Source organism: Globicephala melas, chromosome 10 (genome assembly GCF_963455315.2).
Source record: "Globicephala melas chromosome 10, mGloMel1.2, whole genome shotgun sequence".
In the NCBI taxonomy this organism is placed as follows: domain Eukaryota; kingdom Metazoa; phylum Chordata; class Mammalia; order Artiodactyla; family Delphinidae; genus Globicephala; species Globicephala melas.
This window is the reverse complement of record NC_083323.1, coordinates 82,469,177-82,484,693: the sequence shown is the minus strand read 5'-3', so window position 1 is coordinate 82,484,693 and position 15,517 is coordinate 82,469,177. Positions and strand designations below refer to the sequence as shown.

General features: G+C 36.4%; 2 protein-coding genes across 16 annotated transcripts in view; one reads left to right on the top strand and one right to left on the bottom strand.

Annotated features, from left to right (window-relative positions):
• Positions 1-12,600, top strand: part of IRAG2 (inositol 1,4,5-triphosphate receptor associated 2) — a 94,304-nt gene extending 81,704 nt beyond the window's left edge. For 4 of the 5 annotated variants that reach the window (XM_060305898.1, XM_030830555.2, XM_060305897.1 and 1 more), the window contains 7 exons: positions 2,067-2,214; positions 3,117-3,160; positions 4,854-4,916; positions 5,034-5,083; positions 5,380-5,481; positions 7,598-7,705; positions 8,572-12,564. In XM_060305898.1, the coding sequence (XP_060161881.1) occupies positions 2,067-2,214; positions 3,117-3,160; positions 4,854-4,916; positions 5,034-5,083; positions 5,380-5,481; positions 7,598-7,705; positions 8,572-8,815 (759 nt within the window). In that variant the 3' untranslated portion in view covers positions 8,816-12,564. Of the gene's footprint in view, positions 1-2,066; positions 2,215-3,116; positions 3,161-4,853; positions 4,917-5,033; positions 5,084-5,379; positions 5,482-7,597; positions 7,706-8,571 lie in introns of all 5 variants that reach the window. The other variant, XM_030830554.3, reaches the window with a different exon arrangement.
• DNAI7 (dynein axonemal intermediate chain 7) overlaps positions 2,489-15,517 on the bottom strand; it is an 84,911-nt gene continuing 71,882 nt past the window's right edge. For 7 of the 11 annotated variants that reach the window (XM_060305905.2, XM_060305899.2, XM_060305900.2 and 4 more), the window contains 4 exons: positions 14,271-14,485; positions 12,704-12,871; positions 10,631-10,744; positions 7,343-9,587 (listed from right to left, as the gene is read on the bottom strand). In XM_060305905.2, the coding sequence (XP_060161888.1) occupies positions 9,309-9,587; positions 10,631-10,744; positions 12,704-12,871; positions 14,271-14,485 (776 nt within the window). In that variant the 3' untranslated portion in view covers positions 7,343-9,308. Of the gene's footprint in view, positions 4,359-4,437; positions 7,323-7,342; positions 9,588-10,630; positions 10,745-12,703; positions 12,872-14,270; positions 14,486-15,517 lie in introns of those variants that run through there. The other 4 variants (XM_060305902.2, XM_060305908.2, XM_060305907.2 and 1 more) reach the window with 3 other exon arrangements.

Below are 15,517 nucleotides of genomic sequence, written 5' to 3'. Positions count from 1 at the left end.
TCATGTTCTTCGTGGAGTTAATCATTTTCCTTTGCCATGATTGTTATGCTTAGTTTTCTATTTACTTATCTCTAATTTATTCTTAGCCTCTCCCAGGGAGTCTAGATCTCACAATACATTCAGACTCATCAGGTATTCTGTCAATTTCTTCATTGAGATGTTGCTTCCAGAGATTTTTGACCTGTAAGTCTGTTCTTCAGGCTCAACACAAAAGTCTTAGGAATTCTTAAATGAAGATTTCTTTCACTTCTTTCTTGAGTTGAATCCCATTTCCTGAATCCCATACCTCCTTCTTTGCTGGCTTACTTTTTTATTTTGGTGGAACATCTCACGCGTTTTTCTGAGGGAAAGAATGCCTGGGAGGTAAACTTTTTAAAATGTTATATAACTGAAAATGGCTTTATTCTTTATGTCTTTACGGTAGCTGGGTGAAGGATTCTAGATTAGAAATCATTTCCTTCATAATTTTTCATCTTCTTCTTAGCTTCTGGAGTTGCTATCAAACTTTGATGCCATTCTGACCCCTGAACTTTTGTTTAAAACCCCTTTTTACTTTCCAGAAGCTTTTACCCCTACTGTCCTTCCTTGGCATGGGTTTATTTTCAACCACTGTTTTAGGTCCTAAGCTGGAAAGTTATTTCTTGAGTTCAGAGATTTTCTTGAACTGTTTCCTTTTCTACATTTGATGGAATTTTTCTACATTTTCTATACTTCTTGAATTCCTTTCCCCTGAACTGGTCCTTTCTTGTCTGTTTTCTACATTTTTGTCATTTTGATCTAGTTTCAGAGAAATTTCCTTAACCTTATCTTGAAACTCTTAAGTTACATATTTTTTAATCATATTTTTAATTTCCAGACTTTTAAAATTCTCAGAATGTTGCTTTTTAATATCTTGTTCTTATTTCATAGATGCAATACTTATTCTTACTTTTCTGAAGATATTGATAGTTTCATTGAAATTTTAGTTTTTTTCTTTTTGTTTTGATTTCCTTTTCTCAGGCTAGAGGCTTTCCTCTGACTAGTGATGACCCACTATACAGCTGACTGGGAGCTCTGTATATGTTGGGTGGGGACGTTTCTTTTTGGCTCTGAGCTTCACACAAGCTAGGTTGTGTCACTGGGGTACTCTTAACGTTGGTAGTTTTAAGACTGTCATCTTGCAATGTTAGATTCCTCAGAGAAAAGTCTTCCAACTGCCAGTCTTGAGAGTATAAGCTTGGCTACAAGTGTTTGATAGTTGGAAGAATAAGGCTCCATATCTCTAGATTCAATATATATATAGACTTTTGCTTAAATCTATTCTTTTCTGTATGATCCACTCACCATCAACTATTTGTTACCGCTCAATCCACAGACACTCTGGTTAACTCTCTCTAGATAGCCAGCTTTTGTAGTCTTTCACCAAAGTGGTAGAGGGGCTCAGCTGACCTGAGTAAGGGAGGGGATCTGTGGATCTAATCACTTTTTACAGATTTTCAACCATTTCTTCTGTTCTATCTCCAAGCTTAATTCCAAAGGCACCACTAATTCCTGAGCATTTGCAGCTTTCTGTGGTATAACCCACGTGGCTTCTAGGCTTTTCTTACTGCTTTTTTAAGGGTTCAGCTTTTCAGGTCTTAGACATTTACCACCGGCCCTTCTACTTGGCAGGTGTTCAAAAATTTGTTATATCCTCTTCCGTTCTATTTACCCTTGTCTATTCATGCCTTAAAAAAAATCCCTTGTCATTTTTGTAGGATTTAAGGATGGAGTGAAGGTAAGTGCATGTGTCTCATTCACTGTCTTTTAACTGGGTATCAAGAATAGTATTTTCAATGTAAATTTGCTCTTTTTTTTTTTTTTTTCCGGTACGCGGGCCTCTCACTGTCGTGGCCTCTCCCGTTGCGGAGCACAGGTTCCGGACACGCAGGCTCAGCGGCCATGGCTCATGGGCCCAGCCGCTCCGCGGCATGTGGGATCTTCCCGGACCAGGGCACGAACCCGTGTTCCCTGCATCGGCAGGCAGACTCTCAACCACTGCGCCAGCAGGGAAGCCCTAAATTTGTTCTTTTTTTTTTTCCTGCTAGGAAAGCCGGGTTAGTAAAGCCGTCGAAGTGATGATTCAGCATGTAGAAAATCTGAAGAGAATGTATGCCAAAGAACATGCTGAATTAGAAGAACTAAAACAGGTTCTTTTGCAAAATGAAAGGACTTTTAACCCTCTTGAAGATGAAGGTAATAAAAGTTTAAGATAATTGTATCAGTTATGTCTTTCTAACTTTCTTCTTTTTCATTCTCTCTCTTACTAATTCTTATTATATAATGTCCTTAGTATAAGACCCTTATGTTAAGATTATATTAGAAGGATATGATATATAGAATATAAGAAATGACTCATTCCTGTTATTTATATAGCCCAGAGTAAGATGTCAGTTAGAAAACAAATTAGGAGACAAGATGGATTTTATGGTAGACACCAAGATTTCATTAAAATGATGACATGAGCGAATATAACTCCAACTCATTGAGTTGACCCCAGTGTTGTCTTACTTAGGATATGTTAGAATTGGCTTTTTCTCCACACATAAAGCAAGGCACAGTAGCATAAATGAACCACTCTTATCAACAATGGTTTTGTATCCCTCGAACAAGGAAGGACTGTGACAGGGTAAGCTGATCAATAGATTGGAAAATAGGGAGACATCTGAGACCATGGAGAATATCTTAACAGAAGGCTTATATGAAACTTATAGTTTTATTTTAAATAGACAGTATGAATGTCTATAGGCAGAATTTTCATTTTAATGATTCTGTTCCCTCTTCTTGAAAAGTAATAACATGTGATGATCTTCTGATCTGTAATTTTGGACTCTGATTCAGCAGACATTCATTTAGTGCCCCCTCTGCTAGGCAGGCATGGTGGACATTGGCAGTGACACAGAGGACTGTATTCCATTGGTTCAGATTACTAACGTTGTGAATCACCAAATAAATTATAACCAGATATTTATGTTGCTCAGTAGTCTCTAGGGTCTTAAATATTTTCCAACCATTGCTTTTCTTTGTAAAGAATTAAGACCGTTGCGTTAAATTGCACATGTAATTCCAAAAATACACAAATGTGTTTTCCCTTTCAGGTGACTGCCAAATTAAAAAACGTTCAGCTTCTCTAAACTCTAAGGTAACAAATGTCTATCATATGTTATAGCTGAGATGGTTTTAAAATATTACTTGAAGCAACATGACTTTAAATCGTAAAACAACAGTGATTTTAATTCATATATATGTGTTATGTATATATACATGTGTGTTTATATATGTACGCTTTTGTACTTCTTGCAATATTTGTACATCAATTAAGTTTGCCTGGCAGCGAGAGGAAAGCCAGTATAACGATAGTTTCTCTCTCATGTGAAACTAAAGTTGGGAATAAGCAGTCCAACAGCTTCACAAAATCCCAGTCCCCGTCTCTCTTGCCGAGTCATTGACCTCAGCACTTTGCTTCCATCTCATAGTCTAAGATAGCTTTGTCATTTCTGGGTACCAAGTCCTGGTCATTATGTTGAGTCCTGCTCCAAGAAAAAGCAAGAAGCGAGAACAGGTGTTCTCTCTACCTCTGAAGACACTTCCTAGAAGTCCCAGATAACATTTCCCTTTTCATTCTTTGTTGGAAATAAGATGAAAACAGCTTTTATTCTGGAGGCTGTATGCCTAACTAAAAATTAGTGGGGTTTGTTACTAAGTAGAAGGGGAAAACGGGATATTGAAAGTCAACCAGCAGTTTCTGTCAGTTTGAAAATCAAGATTTCACTGAATTTTTGAGCAAGGGACTTTAAAATCATTCCATCCAAATCTTTTTCACAGATGAGGAAATTAACTTTCACAGAAGTTAAGTGATTAGTTATGATCCTGTAGTGACAGAATCATGATTAGAACCCAGGATTTTGGACCACAATTTGATATTTTTGATGTTCAACTAACCTATAAAAATAAATTAGAAATGGTGGCTTAAGAAAAGTATTCACATAAAACTTCTTCAGTTTATTTCCTGAAGTTCTACTTATTTAAATGTGAAGAGCCACAAAATATAACATTCTCCTGTACAAATCTGAAGGCTGAGGTATAAACACATCCATTCATTATAATGTCATACTCATCCTTAAATGTATTAAATGGAAAAAATGAAACCATGAAAAAAAATCCCTAAAATAGGTGCATATTTATCTCCTCTTGAGTTGGGGAAAACCGTTCCAAGCATAAAAGAAATGATAGCAAAAGAGGGGAAGAGATGAGGGACTTCCCTGGCGGTCCAGTGTTTAAGATTCCACGCTTCCATTGCAGGCGGCACGGGTTCGATCCCTGGTCAGAGAACTAAGATCCTGCATGCCACATGATGTGGCCAAAAACCAAACCAAACCAAAGATAACAAAAAAAAAAAAAAAAAAAAGGAGAGAGAGAGAGAAAGAGATGAAAAGGTTTGGCTACATTAACAATAAAAAAATTCTGCCAAGAAATATCATTAACAAAATTAATATAGGCAAAAATCATAAACAGGTGGTTCTCAGAGCAGATACATACAGGGTTATTTGGCATAGGAAAACAGTGTTCAGTGTTACTGGAAACCTAAACAGAAAGCCTTATGTTCCTTACTTGATTGGCAAAAATTATCCATTGTTGGAGAAGGTAGAATATAAATTGGCAGAATATTTCTGGAAGGCAATTTGGCCATAACAAAATCCTTGAAAATATGTCTCCTGTTTAACTCATCAGTGATCAAGTACATGGATGTGTACATTCAAGAATACCCATCAGTGTTTCATACAAGGATAAAACATTGAGAATTTTCTAAGTGTACATTTTCCCCCTTTGGGTAGCCATCTTCTCTTCGAAGAGTGACCATTGCCTCTTTGCCCAGAAATATTGGAAATGCAGGAATGGTAAGCAAATCCCTAAGTGTTCTTAGTCAAAAGCAAATTTATTTCCATATGACAGAAATATAAATTTACTACACTAAATTCATATTTTATTATTTCCTTAACATCTGAACTTTAAAGGTGGCTGGGATGGAAAATAATGACCGATTCAGTAGGAGGTCAAGCAGTTGGTAAGTGTAATTTTCTGGTTGCTCTTTGGGAACCTTACTGTTTTATAACTGGGCTAAAGTAAATGTTTGAAATAAGTGATATAGTAACATTTGATTTGCATGGAGTATATGCAGAATAATTATAAAAACTGGCATATGTTCATGAAATTATTTCTTATGAAATAAGCATTATATGAATATGCCAAGGAAAAAATAAGAATGTATCATTTTTGTATTGATTTAGGTAGTGGGAAATAAGTTGGTAATGGCTACAGAAGTATTTGATTTGACAAGTGGCTATAATCATTTTTATTTAGGCGTATTTTGGGGTCAAAGCAGAGTGAACACCGTCCCTCATTACATCGATTTATTAGCACCTATTCCTGGGCAGATGCTGAAGAAGAAAAATGTGAACTGAAGTAGGTGAAGCTTGATGTGTTTATTAACCTGATGTGCCGGGCATAAAGAGTGGGGATCAGTTTTATTCTGTGGAGATGAGGTCAATGCTGCATCATCAAAAAGATCATTCATTGTTTAAGACTTTTGTGAACTATAAAGTACTATATAAATGTTACTTGCTAATACATTCACTCTCATAGCACTCAGTACTTCAAGGTTTGAGGTCTTAAGTTAGAAAAGAACCTGGAATTTGCCAGATATGTGAAGAGAATTTTTTTCCTGTATAGGTTTCTTGTCATCAGGGGGAAAGGTCAACGAAGAGCCACAGAAATAAACTTTTCATCTACTTAGATGAATTATTTACAACATATAATGTAATATGTAATATATGTGCATTCTATATACATGTCTTCCCTTTAAGTAAATGAAGACGAGGGGAAACATAAAACTCTACATTGCTATCTCTAGCAAGTTAAACAAATAAAATATACTCCTATAATGAAAGGTAGAGGGCAAGAGGGAGGGAGAAGAAGAAATGCTGCCCCTAAATCCTTGGGTGACGTTGGACAAACTGCTTAGCATTATTTGGTCTCAGTTTCCTCGTCTGTAGAGATCTTAATGAAATGATTTTATGTTGATTTTATAACACGTTCATTGCGTGCCTGTTATGTGAGACACACTACGCTCAAGCTTAAGAGGTATAAAGATGAAAAAGACATAGTTCCTACCCTCAAAGCCTTTACTTTTTCCTTAAATAATCCTGGGAGTCTAATTGCATGTACTGAACTCTTTTTAGATTTAGAGTTAACATAATGGATATTTTCTAATCTGGGTTAAAAAAAAATCAAGAGTTTCCTTGAAAAGATTATAATCTATTTTTAAATTTTTGTCAGTATGGTATGATTTCTACTGCAAAGTTTTCGCAAACGAAGACTGAAACCTTGAAAATCCTACAAGAATTCTGGCTTTTGGGCTTTGTTGCCTTTAAAAACCAAACTAAAATCTATCACATGCATTCCCTGTAGGTGTTTGACTGAAAAACAAAAAACTTTGAGACACAATTCCCTTTGGCAGTTGTGAGGGGATTGTAAGTTTGGGATTTCAATATTCAAATCCAACTAGGGACTCATCAGTGAACACGAAACATGGAACATGAACATGAAACAAGTTTTGTTCAGGTAAAGGACCCCTCTTTAGATAATATGATTTTATCTAAATACAGTCAACCCATTTGCTACTTCCCAGCTCACTGACCACTAATAGTTTATTTTAGGTAGTTTTATACCAAACATATCTTCATAAACATGTTTAAAAGTATTAAGATTTTTTAGAGAAAGAAGAAATGACACTTTGACGTTATTCCACTTTAGCACTGCTCAAAAAACCTACAGAAAAAAGAGTAAAATCAATTGTTAATGAGAAAAATTTTATGATACGTTGAATGAAAAATACACGGAGAAATATAGCATCCACATTTGCTTTTTAAAGTGTAGTTACTAATACACACACAGACACACACACACGCACATGCTGAGAAGGAAAATCACAGTAACAACAGTGGTTAATTATGAGTGGTGAGAATTGACTAACTTACACATGTTCTTTGTAAATCTCCCCTTTTTATTTGTTCTTTGGCTAGCATCCCAATTTTCTACAACAAACATTTGCTATTTTTCTAAATACAGAAAGTTACTTTAAAAAATTAAATTCCTGGGCTTCCCTGGTGGCGCAGTGGTTGAGAGTCCGCCTGCCGATGCAGGGGACACGGGTTTGTGCCCCAGTCCGGGAAGATCCCACATGCCGCGGAGCGGCTGGGCCCATGAGTCATGGCCGCTGAGCCTGCGCATCCGGAGCCTGTGCTCTGCAACAGGAGAGGCCACAACAGTGAGAGGCCCGCATAACGCAAAAAAAAAAAAAAAAAGAAAGAAAGAAAGAAAAGAAAATTGAATTCCTATAAATGGTTAAAAATATAAAGTTGGTGATTTGACTTTTAGAATTACTATTTATCAAATCTTTCTAAAGCAAAATGAATATCTGCAAGCTTCCTTAGTAATACAGGAAAATTTAGCAGTATCTTATAAATGATCATAGCACATTATCCATAGTTTAATATTTAAAAACAATATTTATTTACAGAACTAAAGATGACTCAGAACCACCTGAAGAAGAAACAGTAGAAAGGACAAGAAAGCCAAGTCTTTCTGAAAAGAAAAATAATCCTTCAAAATGGGATGTCTTTTCAATGTAAGTTGTCTACTTGCTAAATGATACCATTTTGGTGGAATGGGGAAAGGTAAGGCAGGGTTAGCAGAATTAATCTTAATCAAATTACTTTACTAAAAGACCTTTCAAAATGTTAAACTTAAGATGAATAACAAACTCCATATGGTGTTTAACAATTATCCCTGAACCTATGAACTACAAGAGGCAGGTGAGTTCACAGTGTTAAGAACTTGGCCTTGGAACCAGATGGCCCAGGCTTGAATTAGCTCTCTGACTCTGTGTGACCTGGGCAAGTTCATCCATTTTTGAGCACTGATTTCTTCACCTGTAAAATAGAGATGATAATAGTACCTATGTCTTTGCTGTCATGAGTAAATGAATTAGCACATGTAAAACACATAGTTAACTATTTCAAAGACTTATATGATGCTGTAATCTTTTTTGGTGGGTGTTTCTAAAAGGAATTTTAGGGTTTCAGTACAGCAAAAGTCCAGGGTATGGTGAGAAATAAGTGACATGTTTACAAGTACATATATCTTGCTCTACCCAATGAATAACATTATTTCTTCTACCCCAGGAATATAAATTGCCTTACCTGATTGAAAAAATGAACTTAATACTCAAATGTACTTGTTAGGAGTTAAGTAATGCCTAAATCACATAATTTTCAGATTCTTACCTTAGCACATCATTTCTTTAATTCTAAAAATTATAAGGGGTGTGGGGAGCAGATTGTGGCCAAAGCCAAGAGGCTAGATCATACTATGTAGCTTATTATGAGGGGGTGTTGGTGGAATTATGCAGGGCAGACGCATGACTTGATTATTGTTGACAAAAGGAGTGTTTCTAATAACAGATTACATGCTGACTTTGTGTTTTCCTTGTAGTTATAACACAATAGCTTCCTGGGCAACGAATCTCAAGACTTCCATCAGAGAGGCCAGTAAGGCACTCTGGCTTTCTGTCGCGTTCATTGTACTATTCGCGGCATTGATGAGCTTCTTCACAGGCCGATTTTTCCAGAAGTCTGTGGATGCTGCTCCCACACAGGACGGGGACTCCTGGATGTCTCTAGAACATATCTTGTGGCCATTTACCAGACTCCAACACAATGGGCCACCGCCAGTGTGACTGCAGCACATCCTAATGTGCTAATGCTAATCTTGATTTTTAAAGTTTCAGTATCTGAACTTTGTAAATTAGTAGCTTTTAGCTGGGAAATTATAGCATGGAACCAGAGGTTCTCAGAATGACTGTAAGATATTTTATATTCCCTCTTTTTGTGATTACCTTCCTAACTAAAATACAATGGGGAGGAAGCCCACCTATATGATTTTTTTTAATGAGCTTTTTGAGGAGGAGATATTATTGTTTGTTAAAATTTATTGAAATAAAGAACCATTCAAATTTTCATACAGTGAATGTTGGAAGTCTCAGTAGGTCACATATGCATAAGGAAAAAAACCCTAATTCTTAGAAAGTAAAATTTGAGTGTAAAATGCTGATTAGATCATTTTAACAGCCTATTTGGCATATATCCACTCATTACACTTTATTGTAGAAATACCGGATTTTTCTCCAAGTTGCTTCATTCTTCATACTGAATAAAATTTATCAGTGGGGATTAAGAATAGCTGAGTAATCTAGTTGAGAGTAGCATGTGGCATACAGAGTCAACAAACTGGCAGCTGGAACACCTAACTTTCTTCATTGCTTCTTTAGAAGCAAAATCCTTAACCATGTGATATAAAGTAGAATGAAACTCAGTTTCTTCTTTAAGGGCTTCAGAGAATGCATCACTGGATTCATTGATTTTGAGGCTTTGTGCCCTGTCACCATTAAACATTAAAAGGGTCCAATTAGGATTCTGAATGGGTTCTTCTTTAGGAAGGTGTTCCCTCACCTAAAGAAAAAGAAAGAAAAATATGTTAATAGTTCCTCTTTTATTGGGTATTTTGACAGTAGAGTATTTTATTTGAAGGGCTCAGTTGAGTTCCCTGAATTGCTAAGATAAAAAGAAACAGTCTTAATGTCCCATTTTTTTTAAAGCATGAAACTGTTTATATCTTGGTGTTTATGGAACTTATCAAAATGTATTAATTCCTTAAAAATATTTATTGAATGGCTTCAAGTGTCAGGTACTCTTCTAGGTGCTGGGGATAAAACAACAACAAAGAAAAAATAACTAAACGTATTAATAAGTAACAACTGCAACAATAAAAACCTTGTCTTCAAGGAGCTTATATTGTAATAGGAGAAACACACAATAAACAAGATAAATAAATATGGTGGCTCATTTATGCTAAAATGTTCATCAGTCATCGTGTAGAATTTGATAAGATACACTCTTTATCAGGCAGTAGGAAATGTGCCAGAAAGTTAAACTGGAGGCCTAACCCTCTCAGAGGAGAAAGTCTGTGAATCATAGATGATATATTCACGTGAAAGGCTGACATTTGTTCTTCAGTTGATGTAAAGAGAGATAAGGTCTCTAAGCCTGAAATCAAGAGCATTTGATACCATAATGGACAATGAAAGTATAACCTTTTTACATCGTTTGGTTTTATTTATTTATTTTTTTTGTGCGGTACTTGGGCGTCTCACTGTTGTGGCCTCTCCCGTTGCGGAGCACAGGCTCTGGACGCGCAGGCTCAGCGGCCATAGCTCACGGGCCCAGCCGCTCCGCGGCATGCGGGATCTTCCCGGACCGGGGCACGATCCTGCGTCCCCTGCATCGGCAGGCGGACTCTCAACCACTGCGCCACCAGGGAAGCCCTGGTTTTATATTTTTGACAAAATTAAAGAAAATGAAGTTGTAAAACTCCATTTTGAATGTTAATCTTTTTCACCTTTTTAAAAGGAGAAACCATGGTCTACATTCATTTAGCTTTTGAGTATCTTCTTTTGGAGCACAAAATAGTTTAATGGGGTTTTTGCATACTATACCTGAAATACAACTTTGTCAGAATTGCATACTGTATTCCACTTGCTCCAACCAAACGCAAAAGCAGAACTTAACAGGGCCATTTGTCGATAAGCTTTCACTTCTACCAAAGGAAGCTGTCAATATACAAACAAATAGAGTTGATCGTAGAGCCTCTCTAGTCTCCCTTCCATCCTTGGCCCCCTACAGTCTGGTCTGGTCTCAACACAGATCCATTTAAATGTAAGTCAGCTGAAGTTAATCAGACAGAGAAGACAAATATCATATGATATCACTTATAAGTGGAATCTAAAAAAATGGTACAAATGAACTTACTTACCAAACAGAAATAGAATCACAGATGTAGAAAACAAAATTATGGTTAACAAGGGAGGAAAAGTGGGGGGGAGGGATAAACTGGGAGATTGGGATTGACATATACATACTACTATATATAAAATAGATAACTAATAAGGACCTACTGTACAGCACAGGGAACTCTACTCAATACTCTGTAATGGCCTATATGGAAAAAGAATCTAAAAAAGAGTGAATATATGTATATATGTATAACTGACTCACTTTGCCGTAGAGCAGAAACACAACATTGTAAATCAACTATAATCCAATAAAAAATTTTAAAAACTATTAAAAAATAAATTAAAATTCAAATATTAAAAAAATAAAATGTAAGATTACATGACTTCTTTCTCAAAACGGGGCAATGGCTTCCCTTTTCAGAGTAGAATCCAAAGTCCTAACAGTGCTCCACAAGGGCCTCTGTGGTCTGACATCCCCTGTACACCCCATTATCTCTCTGACCTTATCCCCTGTTCTTCTCCCTTTGCTCTCTCGGCACCCCGGCCTCCTTGCTGTCCCTCCCATCCTCAAACACATCAGGCCACACCCTCTGGGCTCTTTCCCCAGGTCTTCTCTCCACCTGGAAGCTGATATCCTTCCAGAGATATCAACTTGGCTAAATTCCCCACCTTGAAGCGTTGCTCAAATCTTGTCTCCTTATTGAACCCCTCTCCCCCTACACCCTATTTGGTATTGTAACTTTCCTTTTCCATACCACTTGGCACCTTTTGACATATAAGATAATTTTGTTTATTATGTTTGTTGTTTATTTTTGCCTCCCTCAACTAGAATGTAAGCTCCACAAGGGCAGGGACCTGTGTTTTATTCACTCTTTCCTAAGCATCTAAAACAATGTCTAGAATATAGGTGTTCAGAAAAAAAAAAGTCTTGAGTATAATATTCTGAAAAGATGACTAGTATATGACATTCAGCATTTGTAGAGTAACTGGCAATTTGAGTTACTAAAACTAAGGTTGGTTTTTTTTCCCTACGCATATATGTATGCACTCTTATTGACAGGATTATTTTCAAGTGTTGTGTCTACCTATATTGCCATTTTCTGGTATATTATAAACTTGTTCTTGAGTATAGAACTCTTCTGCCCAAAACACCTTTCATGATTAGAAGCCACTCTGTCTCCATTCATGCATCATAAATATTTGCTAAACATCTATTGTATTCTAGGAATAGGCTTGGTGCTAGAAGAATCAAAGCTGATTAAGAAACGGCCACCCCCCTCAAGGAGCTTGCAGTTTAACATGGAAGGATCTCATTTAACTAAACTTATGCGTCATATGAAGCTGTACGTAGACAGGGAGGCTCTGTCGAGAAATAGAAGGAAGTGGGTTTGGTGGTCCTTGTATGTCTAATTTTGCCTGACTTATCATATTTGGGAAACTGCTGAGTCATTTACTCTTTTAAGAAATCTTACATGTATCCAGTCTGGAAGGAGAAAGAAAGCATAGGAAATGCGAAGTTGCTCAGACTCTACCTTTGCACTAAACTGACCAGCTGTGGTTACGCTCCATGTGTCATTATGAAGATCATACAATAGATTATTAAATTTGAGAGAACTCTGGATTTCTGGTCATGCTATTTATTCCTTCCTTTCTAACTATAATCTTATATAAGTGAATATAGAAAACCATTGGTGTACCTTAAGATTTATATAAAATTTAATACTTGCTAACATTCTAAATGTCCAGCACATTAAATTTGGAAAGATTCATTCTTACCTTATAGTTTATAACAACATAAAAGTGAGAGTGTCCAGTAGGGAAGATATTCAGTCCAGCTTCTTTCAAAGCAATAATGAAAGAAACAGGAGTCATCCACTTTTCTTCCAAAATAGAGGAATGCTTTTGGTTATTTAGTTTGATGGACGCTAACATGCAGAGGTTTTCCTAGTTTCAATAAGAAAAAAGAAGCGCTTATACAAGTTAAAGAAACTATTACCTCATTATCATTTTAGGTCCAGCTGTTTTAGGTTCTTTACACTATTAAAACAAAATCCTATATTAAAAAGAATGCAGGACAGAAATGTTTTAGGCCTGACCCAAAAGCTCCACTGCAAAGTCTCCACGTTACCTTAAGCAGTTTATCAACTCTTCTTGGGCTCATCTGAGCAATCCAGGGACTGAACTGAAGGATCTCTCAGGTCTCCTACTTTATAAGTTATGATCTAAGAATACTACATGTGTTCATATTGATATATAATAGCTATTTGACAGCAATCATGTTGCAACTTTTAAGGATCATAATTTTTTATACATATATAATAAAATTTTAACATAATAATGCAAAATTATTATCCAGTTTTAAAGTCTGCAAAGTGGCGGGACTTCCCTGGTGGTCCAGTGGTTAAGACTTCATGCTCCCAGTGAAGGGGTCCCGGGTTCAATCCCTGGTCAGGGAACTAAGATCCCACATGCTGCAACTACTGAGCCCTCATGCTCTAGAGCCCACGTGCTGCAACTAGAGAGCCTGTGCACCAAACTACTGAAACTGCCTCAATGAAGACCCAGCATGGCCACAGTAAATAAATAAATAAATTTATTTATTTTAAAAAATGTCTGCAAAGTGGCAATTTGAAGGTGTACAGAGTTCACATCTCTCATCTGACTTTAAAAGCCAAATTTGATGATATTCTAGCCTTCCTGCCACAGTCATAAGGAATTTCAGGTTATCTCTTTTTTTTTCTCTCTCTCTCTTTTTAAAACAACTTTCATGAGGTGTATCTTACATATCATAAAATTCACCCAAGTGCACAGTCCAGTGATTTTTTTGGGTAACTTTACTGAGTGGTGCAACTCTCACCATAAATCAGTTTTACAGCATTTTCATCCCTCCAATAAAATCCCTTATGTCCATTTACAGTTAATCCTCATTCCCACCCTCAGCCTCAGGCAACCACTAAATCTACTTTTTGTGTCTCTAATTTCTGAGTGACGAGCAATGGAGGCACTCAAAAGGGATTTCAAATGGCTAGGTGATAAGATCAGGAAGCCTCTTTAGAGTGGATCAAAAACTCTGAAAGTCATACTGCAACCAGGCTTATATCTTCACCAATTGTTCTATTCCTAGTAACTTTAGGGTACAAATTTGTACTTTACTTATTACATGCTATTTCCTATCTATTTAATTTATATTTCATTTAGAAATTACAGTTCAAGGTATATTGTAAATAGATTTATGAAAGACACATTTCAATATGTAAATCAGCAGTGATTGATTGCTTTGACACACTTACAGTCATCAAACAGATTTAGCTCTTTGACATGACTTGCTATAACAGCAGTTTACCTTAATTTGTATTTGAATCTCAGTAAATACTGTAGTCACAGTCAGAAGTACTTTATTCACATCAAGTGGTCTTAGCTCCCATGACTGGTATGGCATATTAACATGAGCATCTTGAATCAAGGTAACAGGGCCAAAAGTGTCCAGGCTGAATGTTATAAGTCTGTCTTCCGATTTGTAAGATACATTGCTGATGCCATCAGTTTTCCAGTGTTTACCTTTATAATTAGGAAGAATGTGACATTAGTTCCATTTTTTCCTCTGCAAAAATAAGAATGAAACCACTCCCATAACTGCAATATGTATAAATTGATTTTTCACATTTAGAATAGAATCTCCACAAAAAGCCAGCTTTGCTGGGAGTTTCTTCCTGTCTACAGGATCAAGTCCAAACTCCTCAGCACAGCTGTGAGACCTTTAGAATGAAGCTCTGATTCTGATTTCCGGCTTCCTCCTTTGCCACTTCTCAGACCTCTTTCCAGCCACACCTTTTCTTCTTCTGCAACAACATCATATACCTCTGAGCCTCTGCACATGCCATTCTTTCTTCCTAGAGGACTCTTCCTTTATCTCTTAGAGAAACTCTCTTCATCTTTCTTTTTAAACAACTTTAAAATTCACCTGTCTTGAGTATGCGATTATTTTTAGTAAATTTAGCGAGCTGTACGACCATCATCACCATCCAGCTTTATTCAGTTTTAGAACATTATTATCCTCCAAATAAGATCTCTTATGTCCGTTTATAGTTAATTCCCATTCTCATCACCAGCCCCAAGCAACTACTAATATACTTCCTGTCTCTAAAGATTTGCCTTTTCTGGACTTTTCATTAAATACAATCATATAATAGGTGGTATTCTGTGTCTCTTACAACTCAATAATAAAACACAACCCAATTTAAAAATGGGCAAAAGATTTGCATAAACATTTCATCAAAGAAGATATACAAAAGTATAGTAAATACATTAAAAAAGATGCTCAACATTACCGGTCATTGGGGAAATACAAATTAAAACCACAAACTACCATTTCACACCCACTAGAGTGGCTATAATCAAAAAAACAGATAATAACAAATGTTGGCAAGGATGTGGAGAAATGGGAAACCTCGTACCTTGCTGGTACAGCTACTCTGAAAAACAATTTGGCAAGTTTCTTAAATAGGTAAGCATCAATTTACCATTCAACCCAGCAATTCCACTTCTAGGGATATACCCAAGAGGAATGAAGACATATGTCCACATGAGACT